General features: G+C 36.2%; 1 protein-coding gene across 1 annotated transcript in view; it reads right to left on the bottom strand.

Moving 5' to 3' along the window:
* Positions 1 to 12,878, bottom strand: part of DHX36 (DEAH-box helicase 36) — a 68,381-nt gene that overhangs the window by 46,359 nt on the left and 9,144 nt on the right. Inside the window, exons 2-5 of the mRNA XM_066259057.1 lie at positions 11,708 to 11,832; positions 10,744 to 10,975; positions 7,199 to 7,237; positions 6,286 to 6,456 (exon numbers count right to left, since the gene is read on the bottom strand). Coding sequence (XP_066115154.1) covers positions 6,286 to 6,456; positions 7,199 to 7,237; positions 10,744 to 10,975; positions 11,708 to 11,832 — 567 coding nt within the window. The remainder of the gene's footprint in view (positions 1 to 6,285; positions 6,457 to 7,198; positions 7,238 to 10,743; positions 10,976 to 11,707; positions 11,833 to 12,878) is intronic.

Raw genomic sequence — 12,878 nt, 5'->3', positions numbered from 1 at the left:
AGGGGGAGGCCAGAACCCCAGAAGGGGTGGAGACCTGCCCTTGATCAAGGGTGCAGGAGAACAGCCGTGCCCTGCCAGCAAACCGAGGCTTGTAGTCTGACTTGGGAGCTGGCTCCTCCCACGGGGGTGGAGTCAAAAACCCATAACAGGCAGAGTCCCGCTACCCAGCATGGGCAAGCAGTCTCGCCAGGCCTGTAGAGCCAAGGCTTGGAGCCGTCCCATGAGCGGGCTCCTCCTTCAAGGGCGGGGTGAAAGTCTGGAAGCAGGCAGAGACCCGCAGCGGAGCAAAAGTGCTCACTCCTGCCCTCATGGCCGAGCATAATGCCACCCACAGGGGCGGGGCAAAGGCCAAGGCCACCAAGGCTTGTACACCCGAGCGCGTGATCACAGCCACTCCCGTGAAAGAGAGGCAGAAACCACAGTAACAGCCCCAGTGGACAGGCACGAGCAACGACGAGACCCGAACGCCCTAGGCAGCAACAGCAGAGGGGTGACAGGCCTGCAGACAGACCACACCTAGGAAACACAGAAGCCATACCCAGTAGACTCCAGTGGCCAAAACCTTCTTTTACACAGACAGAAAAAGAAGGCAGAGAAATGCAACACAAATGAATGAAGAGAAATCCCCAGAAAAGGACCTGAATGAGTCAAATATAACCAAATTACCAGATGCAGAGTTTAAAATAACGATTGTTATGATGCTGAGAAACATTAGAACAATAGATGGTCATTACCAACACCTAAATAAAGAGATAGCAAATATAAAAAAGGACACTGAAGTAATAAAAAGGAATCAGCAGAAACAACAAATACAATACCAGAAGTGAAGAACACAATGGAAGGAATTAAAAGCAGAATAAATGAAGCTGAGAATCAAATCAGCGAGTTAGAGGACAAAATAAATAAAGGCACGAAAGCAGAGCAGAAAGAAGGAAAGACTCAAAAAGTCTGAGGAAACTCTAAGAGTTCTGTGACAACATGAAGAGAAATAACATCCACATCATAGCAATTCCTGAAGGAAAATAGAAAGAACAAGGGATAAAGATTTTGTTCAAACATATTATAGCTGAAAATTTCCCTCAATTAAGGCAGGAAAACATTTCACAAGTTCAAGAAGCACAGAGAACTCCATTAAAGAGAAACCCAAAGAAACCTACACCAAGACACATCATAATTAAAATACCAAAGCTAAGTGATAAAGAAAAAATATTAAAAGCTGCAAGAGAAAAAAAAAGACTATTATCTACAAAGGAGCCCCCATGAGGATGACTTCCGACTTCACAACAGAAACATTTGAGGCCAGAAGGGAATGGCAAGAAATATTCAAAGTAATGCAGAACAAGAGCCTACAACCAAGACTACTTTATCAAGCAAGACCATCGTTTAAAATTGAAGGTGAAATAAAAAGCTTTCCAGACAAAAAAAGCTCAAGGAATTCACTACTACCAAACCAAGGCTGCAAGAAATGCTAAGGGGCCTGTTGTAAACAGATCAAAGGAGAAAAAAAAATATAGCAAAAGAGGAATACAGCTTTAAAGAATAAAATGGCAACAAACAACTACATATCAATAATAACCTTAAATGAAATGCATTAAATAATCTAATCAAAAGACATAGGATAGCTGCGTGGATAAAAGAACAGGACCCATACATATGCTGTCTACAAGAGACACCCTTAAAACAAAAGATGCACATAGACTGAAGATAAATGGATGGAAAAAAATATTTCATGCAAATGGAAATGAAAGAAAAGCTGGGGTAGCAATACTTATATCAGACAAAAATGGACTTTAAAACAAAGACTATAGTAAGAGATAAGAAGGTCACTAAATAATGATAAAAGGAGCAATCCAACAGGAACATATAACCGTTATAAATATCCACGCACCTAAATATATAAAGCAGACTTTGATGGATTTAAAGGGTGAGGTCAACAGCAATACTATAATAGTTGGGGATTTCAGTACCCCACTAACATCACTAGATAGATCCTCAAGAAAGAAAATTAACAAAGAAAGAGCAGACTTAAAGGACATAATATATCAACTAGATTTAACAGATATCTTCAGAACCTTTCACCCTAAAGCAGCAGAATATACATTCTTTTCAAGTGCTCATGGTACAGTCCCTAGGATAGACCACACATTAGGGCACAAAAGCAGTCTCAACAAATTTAAAATGACTGAAATCATATCGAGCACTTTCTCTGATTACAATACATGAAACTAGAAATCAACCACCACAGAAAAACTGAAAAATACTCAAACACTTGGAAACTAAATAGCATTTTATTAAATAACGAATGGGTTAACAATGAGATCAAAGAAGAAATAAAAAAATTCCTAGAAATGAACGATAATGAGCATATATCAACTCAAAATTTATGGAACACAGCAAAAGCAGCCCTGAGAGGGAAGTTCATAGCTTTATAGGCATACCTCTAGAAGCTAGAAAAAGCTCAAATAAACAACTTGACACTGCATCTATAAGAACTAGAAAAAGAACAGCAAGTAAAGCCCAGAGCTAGTAGAAGGAAGGAAATAATAAAGATCAGAGCAGAAATAAATGAAACAGAGGCTAAAAAACAATACAGAGGATGAATGAAACCAGGAGCTGGTTCTTTAAAAAGGTAAACAAGATCGATGAATCTTTAACCAGACTCACCAAAAAAAAAAAGAGAACTCAAATAAATAAAATTAGAATTGAAAGTGGAGAAATAACAACTGACACAGAAATACAAAATATTGCAAGAAAATACTATGAAGAACTGTCCGCCAAAAAACTAGACAACCTAGATGAAATGGACAAATTCTTTGAAACATATAATCCTCCAAAAATTAATCTGGAAGAATCAGAAAACCTAAACAGACCAATTACAACAAATGAGATTGAAACAGTTATCAAAAAACTCCCAAAAAAAGAAAAGTCCTGGGCCTGATGGCTTCACAAGTGAATTCTACCAAACATTCAAAGAACTAACTCCTACCCTTCTCAAGCTATTTCAAAAAATTCAAGAGGAAGGAAGACTTCCAAGCTCCTTTGATGAGGCAAGTATAATTCTGATTCCAAAACCAGGCAAAGACAACACAAAGAAAGAAAATTGTAGGCCAATATCTCTGATGAATTTAGATGCTAAAATCCTCAACAAAATATTAGCAAACTGGATCCAGCAATATATGAAAAAAATCATACACCATGATCAAGTGGGATTTATTCTAGGGAGGCAAGGCTGGTAAAATATTCGCAAATCAATCAATGTGATTCATCACATAAACAAAAGGAAGGAGAAAAACCACATGATAATATCAATAGAAAAAGCATTTGATAAAATCCAGCACCCATTCATGATCTAAACTCTCAGCAAAGTGGGAATACAGGGAACATACCTCAATTTTTGCCTCAATGGGCAAAAATTAAAAGCAATCCCCTTAAGATCAGAAACAAGGCAGGGTTGCCCCCTTTCACCATTCTTATTTAGCATAGTTCTGGAAGTCCTAGACACAGCAATCAGACAAGAAAAAGAAATAAAAGGCATCCAAACTGGAAAAGAAGAAGTAAAACTATCATTATTTGCAGATGATATGATATTATATATAGAAAACCCTAAAGTCTCAGTCAAAAAACAACTAGACCTGATAAATTCAGCAAAGTGGCAGGATATAAAATTAATACTCAGAAATCAGAGACATTTTTATACACTAACAATGAACTGTCAAAAAGAGAAATTAAGGAAGCAATCCCCTTTACCATTGCAACCCAAAAAATAAAGTACCTAGGAATAAATTTAAAAAGGGAGATTAAAGACTTGTACTCAAAAAATTATAAGATATAAAACATTGATAAAAGAAATCAGAGAAGATACAAACAAGTGGAAGCATATACCGTGCTCAGGGTTAGGAAGAATAAACATCATTAAAATGTCTATATTACCCAAAGCAATTTGTAAATTCAATGCAATACCGATTAAAATACCAATGACTTACTTCAAAGATATAGAACACATATTCCAAAAATTTATATGGAACCAAAAGAGAACACGAATAGCCTCAGCAATCTTGAAAAGGAAGAATAAAGTGGGAGGTATCACACTTCTGGATATCAAGTTATACTCTAAGGCCATTGTACTCAAAACAGCCTGGTACTGGCATAAGAACAGGCATATAGATCAATGGAACAGAACAGAGAACCCAGAAAAAAACCCACAGCTCTATGGACAACTGATATTTGACAAAGGAGGTAAGAGCATACATTGGAGTAAAGACAGTCTCTTCAACAAATGATGTTGGGAAAATTGGACAGCTACCTACAAAAAAATGAAACCAGACCACCAACTCACACCGTTCACAAAAATAAACTGAAAATGGATGACTTAAATGTAAGCCGTAAAACCATAAGCATCTAAGAAAACATAGGCAGTAAGCTCTCTGACATCTCTCGCAGCAATATATTTGCCGATTTATCTCCATGGGCAAGTGAAATAAAAGACAGGATAAACAAATGGGACTACATCAAACTAAAAAGCTTCTGCACAGCTAAAGACAGTAAGAACAGAATAAAAAGACAAACTACAGAATGGGAGAACATATTTGACAATACGTCTTATAAGGGGTTAATAATCAAAATTTATAGAGAACTTGTAAAACTCAATACCAGGAAGACAAACAATCCAATCAAAAAATGGGCGAAAGAAATGAATAGACACTTCTCCAAAGAGGATAAACAGATAGCCAATAGGCATTAAAAAAATGCTCAAGATCACTAATTAGAGAAATGCAAATTAAAATCACAATGAGATATCACCTCACATCTGTCAGAATGACGCTCATCAACAAAACAACACAGAGTAAGTGCTGGCAAGGATATGGAGAAAAGGGAACCCTCCTGCAGAATGCAGACTGGTACAGCCACTGTGGAAAACAGTATGAAGATTCCTCAAGAAATTAAAAATCGTACTGCCTTTTGACCCAGCTATCCCACTGTTAGGAATATACCCTAAGAACACCATAACACTGTTGAAAATAAGAAATGCACCCCCATGTTTATGGGAGCATTGTTCACAATAGCGAAGATCTGGAAACAGCCCAAGTGTCTGTCAGTGGACGAGTGGATTAAAAAGCTTTGGTACATATATACTATGGAATACTACTCAGCCATAGGAAATGATGACATCGGATCATTTACAATAATATAGATGGACCCTGATAACATTATACAGAGTGAAATAAGTAAATTAGAAAAAACTAAGAACTAAATGAATCCATACATAGGTGGGACATAAAAATGAGACTCAGAGACATGGACAAGAGTGTGGGTGTTATGGGGGGGAGGAGAGGGAGAGGGTTGGGGGAGGGGAGGGGCACAAAGAAAACCAGTTAGAAGGTGACAGAAAACAATTGGACTTTGGGTGATGGGAATGTAGCATAAGCAAATGTCAAAATAACCTAGATGGGAATGTAAAGTAGTACAACCATTATGGAAGAAAGTATGGTGGTTCCTCAAAAAACTGAAAATAGAACTACCTTATAACCCAGCAATCCCTCTACTGGGTATATACCCCCAAAACTCAGAAACATTGATACGTAAAGACACATGCAGCCCCATGTTTATTGCAGCATTGTTCACAGTGGCCAGGACATGGAAACAACCAAAAAGCCCGTCAATAGATGACTGGATAAAGAAGATGTGGCACATATACACTATGGAATACTACTCAGCCATAAGAAATGATGACATCGGAACATTTACAGCAAAATGGTGGGATCTTGATAACATGATACGAAGTGAAATAAGTAAATCAGAAAAAACCAGGAACTGCATTATTCCATACGTAGGTGGGACATAAAAGTGAAACTAAGAGACATTGATAAGAGTGTGGTGGTTACGGGGGGGAGGGGGGAATGGGGGAGGGAAAGGGGAGGGGGAGGGGCACAAAGAAAACAAGATAGAAGGTGACAGAGGACAATCTGACTTTGGGTGACGGGTATGCATCATAATTGAATGACAAGATACCCTGGACTTGTTATCTTTGAATATATGTATTCTGATTTATTGATGTCACCCCATTAAAAAAATAAAATTATTTAAAAAAAAAAAAGAAAAAATAAATAAAAAAATAAAACTAAATTATACGATGGTTTAAAAAAAAAAAAAATAACCTAGAGATGTTTTCTCTGAACATATGTACCCTGATTTATCAATGTCACCCCATCAAAATTAATAAAAGAGAAGACTACTGCAAAGGAAAATGAAGAAGTGGGAGATTTTTAAAAGTGAGAGCAAACTTACTGAAATGGCACTAATCCTTCTTGGCTGCGTGCAAACTATCCTGCATGCAGATCCTTTCCTTCTTTCGATGTAATTATCCAAAATGAACTGAGTAACTTGAGTGGTTTTTCCACAACCAGTTTCACCACTTATTACTGTTACCTGATGATTATCGATCATATTTATCAATTCCTAGTTCAAAAGGAAAAACAAGTGAAGATCACGTTAAGTCTGAAAAGACAGTTATCAATATTCTATCAAATTGAAGGTAATTGCTTCTAACAAACATGAATACTTTTTAAATTTTGTTATGTGCAGTGCTGGCATTTTGGATATCTGGATCTACAAGTTTTCAAGAGCTAAAAAGCACAAAATTATTAAAAACACACACACACACACACACACACACACAAAAGCCAAGGCACCATGGAAGAAAACCACACTAATAAGTATAGAAAAGTAACAACTATTAAGTTCCATGCATAAGAATTAACATTAAAAAGAATGCTGACAGTGAGGCTACTGTGTGCAAGGCAAATCCTGATACCTAAACAACTACTAAAGACATTAAGATTTATATCATACTCCATAAAATAGGACTTTGTCTTCAGGACAAATTTTGAATACTGTCTTAAAGAACATGGAAGAATATTTAAGATTATTTCCTTTCAAATAATTAAAATAAAGTTACCAAAAAACTTTTGTGAAATTCTATAGTTTTTAAATTCTAAATTCTTCAATTATTGGCACAAATATGAGCAAACTTCAGGAAAATTGTTTCATGCACATATTTTCAACAATGCAAAAGAATAAAATTAATTTCCAAGAATATCCTTTAGAGAAAGTTTCATTAATTTGTATTTCTTAACAGAGTGCTTTGTAAAATATTTTCAGTATTTTGCAAAACAAACTAAATAGTGCATAATCATTTTACCTTTTGCATTCCAAATGAAGGCAGCTTTTCCCTGAAATGCTGAAATTAAAAAAAAATTATAAATTTTCACCAAAAACAGAAATGAAATTATATTCCTGGTAATTAGAAAATACTGATAAATATGCCAGAAAAAAATTTTATTACCTCACAGCTTATGTGAAGTATCAAGTTGTAAAAAAGAATTTTATTAAAAAAATACTAATTAACTTCCCTGTGTTTCCTTTACCATTTTTTCTACTTGTTTTATATATATTCATCTTGGATTTGATTTCTACATCACATTTTTTTCTCACTCATAGATACACACTGTTCTTTTTTTTTTTTTTTTTTTGTATTTTTCTGAAGCTGGAAACGGGAGAGACAGTCAGACGGAGAGACAGTCAGACAGACTCCCGCATGCGCCCTACGTGGATTCACCCGGCACACCCACCAAGGGCGACGCCCTGCCCACCAGGGGGCGATGCTCTGCCCCTGGGGGGGGGTGCTCTGCCGAGACCAGAGCCACTCTAGTGCCTGGGGCAGAGGCCAAGGAACCATCCCCAGCGCCGGGGCCATCTTTGCTCCAATGGAGCCTCGGCTGCAGGAGGGGAAGAGAGAGACAGAGAGGAAGGAGGGGAGGGGGTGGAGAAGCAAATGGGCGCTTCTCCTGTGTGCCCTGGCCGGGAATCGAACCCGGGTCCCCCGCACGCCAGGCAGACGCTCTACCACTGAGCCAACCGGCCAGGGCCTAGATACACACTGTTAACTAGTTAGTGCATTAGGTATTGAACATATTCTAAATTATTCCTGGGGACTTGACTTTGAGTATTAAAAAAGCTTAAAACAATAACTGCAGTAAAAAAATCTGGTCCTGCCATTTAAGAACTGTGATCTCAAATCAAATCTGGGAGTCTCACAGGTTTTTATCTTAAGGCTGCCACAGATCTGAATGAAAAGCCTTTATATAAAAAACAAGTAGCAGTCTCTGGCATATAAGCTAATCAATAAGTCTTTGGTGAATTACAAGTAGAATACTAAAAAGAGAATAATTCTTTCTTGTAACTTCTACATGATTAATTTCTTTCTTGTTTTGAAAACTTTTACGGAAACCCATACCAATACTTACATAAAAATGACATACACAAAGAAGCAGCACTATGGTTTACACTGAACTAGGTTTATCATATAACATAAAAAAAAGAACTTCAGGCCCTGGCCAGTTGGCTCAGGGTTAAAGTGTCGGCCTGGCGTGCAGGAGTCCGGGTTTGATTCCTGGCCAGGGCACCCAGGAGAGGCGCCCATCTGCTTCTCCACCCCTCCCCCTCTCCTTCCTCTCTCTCTCTCTTCCCCTCCCGCAGCTGAGGCTCCATTGGAGCAAAGATGGGCTGGGCGCTGAGGATGGCTCTGTGGCCTCTGCCTCAGGTACTAGAATGGCTCTGGATGCAACAGAGCAACGCCCCAGAGGGGCAGAGCATTGCCCCCTGGTGGGCATGCCGGGTGGATCCCAGTCAGGCACATGTGGGAGTCTGTCTGCCTCCCCGTTTCCAGTTTTGGAAAAATGTAAAAAAAAAAAGAACTTCAGTGGTATAAAATAACAAATCACAGCTTTAACAAACCCTCTTTTAGAAAAGTAAAGAAATATGCAAAATTAGAACTATCCTAAGTAATCTTGTATATTACTGCCATGCTTGTTTTTGTTTTTTAATTTCTTGAAACATCATTGTTAATTTTTTGCCCACCTGATTTGTCAAGATAGTGACTGTGCAGAAGCCCCCTAATATTTTTATCAGGTTCAGGTGTACAACATAATGATTCACCATCTGTATATATTATGAAATGATCACCAAAGTAAATCTTGTTAATACTCGTCACTACATAGTTATAAATTTCTTCTTGTGATGAGAAGAAGACATACTCTCTCACAGCCACATTCAAATACACAACACAGCTTTATTACAGACCATGCTTGCCATGGGCAGGTATTCGTACCAGTGCCATAAAATTGAGTCAGGTGGTGACTGGAATTCTAGTGCTTTGAGATAAGTCACCATACTTGTCTTAAAATTTTTTTTTATTATACTTTTTAAATTATTTAAAAACCATTTAATGACTTCTAAAAATATTAACATCCCACATAGTTATATGCAACTGTCTTAATATGTATATACAAGCTATCCCATTAAACTAGCACTAATTTACTTTTTGTACATGCAAATGCTGCTGAAGGGATAGGTACAAAGCAATATTCTTCCCCAAGGTAGACAAAAAATTAGAAATTATTTCCTAATTTCTAGCTGGAACCCTGAGATGGGATAATGAGATTATAAGCTGTCTGAGGACAAGGAATGTCTTATCAGCCTTTGGGAAACACAATACAATGACAGGCATCTAGCAAGTGGAAAACTAATGTTTATTAAATAAATCATAAAATAAAACATGGCATATTACCAGAAAGGATTAAAGAGTTGAACTCTTAAACACATCTGAATTTTCTACCTCATTCTGTTACTGGCTATGCAACCTTAGGTCATTTAACCTAGTCCTCTTTTTCCTCATCTTTAACAGACATGTATAATCTCATACAGAGTTGCTGGGAAGTTTAAATGAGGTAATTAATACATGTAAAGAGTTTTTACAACAGTAACTGCATGATAGAAGACCACCACCTGTTTTTGTTTCTCACAGTTTTTCTAACTTTCTCTAAACTACCTCAATTACTAGTAACAATATGTGAGTTCTGTTCTCCATACAAAGTAAACAGAGATAGCACCTTACTCTTCTTGCTCCTAAGGCAATAAAAGAAACTCTGCTCTCAGCCACATTCTGCATTAATTCATCTTGAAATCTTCTCTATCCCTATATTTTCACTCGACATCAAAAAGCTATACAATTTGGCCCCTGGACAACTTCAGTTCATCTGTTCTAATCAGGATATCTAATCTTAATCAACAACAGTCAATGTTGTTTTCTTTCATACAGGAGATGTGATATTTTGCCTTTCCTTAAAACAGTAGTATTTGCATATTAAAGATACGGCCCTCAGAATTTTCACCTTAAAGAAAAGCACACACACATGTGGACGTTTTATGATATCTATCTCTAGAACATCCACAAAGCATACAGTTTCATGCGTTAACAGGAAGTCACCTTAAACTATCTTTCCTAGCAAGGAAAGAAAACAGGAAAAAAAATTTCGGACAATTTCAGTTCCAGTCACACTCCTGTCTTTATAATATTGAACATAAACACATCATGACTTTTCAGAGATTTAATGTTATCACCTGTAAAAGGCAGGCACTGGATTAATTCACCTGACATCATCTCCCTGAACTGGTCTAGAAAAGTTTCATTGCGTTACCATCTTCAAATATTTATCCTCACCACTGTAGGTTATATGTAATTTTATTCCTGTTGCTTTTCTCTACTTTAAAAGGGAGAAAAGTTCCCAGAGGAAGGCCTGTTGAGGAATCTCACTGATCTATACCATGCAACTACCTCTAACCATAAATACATTTTTATCAAGTTTGAGGAGACAAGAGTTTTTCCACATCTTGCATTCCCATTACCTGCATTTCAATATATCGAAGGTCAGTCTTTTTCTTTTGTAAATCTTCCAATAACTGTTGATCTAAAATTGTATCTGGTTCATTTTCTTGCAAGAGGTACTCAGAATCTCGGTCAATATATTTGTCCCTAATTCTAAATTTCCTCTTCTCTTGATTTATCACTTTTTTTTTGTGATCCTCAAATTTCTTCTCTGAGTTTGGTTTGTTCTCAGCAGGAGCTTCAGTACCATATCTATTTTGACAAAATAAAAAAATGGTAATAAAGGTCTAAATAACCAATCAAGTCCTTAAACAAAATAATACATTATTTCAAGTATCACCAAAATCAAAAGCTTCCATTCTTTTCTCTTAGAGGAATTATGAAAACACTTAAGATTCTTAAAATGAATTAAAAATTTTCCTCCCTATTAATAGAAGTACAATTATTCCTTGTGATAATTAAAATTTAAAAATTCCACATGTCATTCTCCACCGCAATGACTTAGCATTCTTTAAATAGGGTTTGATTTATTTTATGACTTCATTTCTGCCTGCCACCCTTTCTAAGCTATAAATGGGATGCTACATTACAGTCTCAGAAAAACTACTAATTTTTTCTAAATGATGCAGTTTGTTTGATATTTTTAAAACAGAACAATTTGACTTATTGCAGATCTTCCCTGCAGGAGAACTTTGGAAGTATGTAGATGATGGGTAGAAAGAAAAATAAATAACTTAATAAATCTCATATGCAGATAAGACTATTCCTATCACTAACTTTTCTTATAAGAATGAATAGGCCGGCTATCTTTTTTTTTTTACCTTTTATCAAATCTGTTCCATCTGCATTTAAAAAAAATATTACTTCAAGGCTAAATGTCACTTATTAATGAAAAGATGTTATTTCTATCATGTTTTTCTAGCCATTGCTATGAAAGAAGTGTCACTCTTTGACCACTTTTTAAAAGACTACCTTTTGTCTTACCTGTGATCTTCAGGAGCAAACCAGGATATTTGTGCTTCCGAATCTGTCTCATTCTTAGCTTGGACAGAATGTAGTAGCTGCACAATTTGCTCTTCTCGATGTTCATCCATGTGTACCACAGCTCTCTATTTTGTGCAAAGAAGAAGCATCCTCATCAACATGAGAAGGCATATACAAAATTATCTCATAAAAATATACAGGCAAATACATGTTCAAAAACATACTGAAGAACGTTAGAGCCACTCCACACTTCTCCTCATGCCCAATTCCAATACCTAGACCTAAGTTATATTAAACTGGGGAAAAAAAAGTATATTCATGTTCCTTCCTAAAACTTTGGTTCCCTTTCCTCCTACTCTCACATTTTATGATTTTGTTACCTATTTAAAATTTTTAGATATCCATAATTAAAGTTAATGAAACTCAATACTGCTTTAAAAATTTAGATAAAAACTACAAATACTATTTTGGTTGCAACAATCATATTAAGGGCATTTTAAAGCTTACACTAAAAAGAGAAATAAATTGGGAAGAAGTCTAAGCTCAGAGAAAATAAATGATCAGTGTTCATGAAAATGATGATCCAATATAGCAAATGATGCAGTTTTCTCATAGAGTAAGGATTATTCACACACACACACCCCAAATAAAATATGCTGCTCACAAAAATTAGGGGATATTTCAAATTGAATATGAAGCGATAAAATATCCTCTAATTTTTGTGAACAGTATATTATTTTATTGAGCGAATACATGAAAGATACCAGTTACACTGTACAGTGTAGAAAAAGAACTTTTAAAAACTGTTCTTTTATAACTGCAAATTATAATCAGTTGAATTATAAATAAACCCATTAGTTGAAGGAGTGGTTAGATTTCTGTTAAGTGTGCAGACAGGAAAGATGGCCAGGATATTAAATGAAAAAGTGAGTTGCAGAAAATGTACAGTAGGATCTTGTTTTTGTACTACTTTCTTTAATTTATTCACTTTATATTCTACACTTTTTGCAATATTTCTTCTAGATATTTTTGGGACATGGCAGATGCTCCACAGAAATCTGTCAAAAAACAGATAAAGGGTGAATCCATCTTTTACAATGAGCACGCATGACATTTATGTTAAAACCATTATTCTCTTTAAGGAAATAAACATATGCACAGAAAGAATACA

Source organism: Saccopteryx bilineata, chromosome 2 (assembly GCF_036850765.1).
Source record: "Saccopteryx bilineata isolate mSacBil1 chromosome 2, mSacBil1_pri_phased_curated, whole genome shotgun sequence".
NCBI classification, from domain to species: domain Eukaryota; kingdom Metazoa; phylum Chordata; class Mammalia; order Chiroptera; family Emballonuridae; genus Saccopteryx; species Saccopteryx bilineata.
This window is presented reverse-complemented; position numbering and strand designations above follow the sequence as displayed.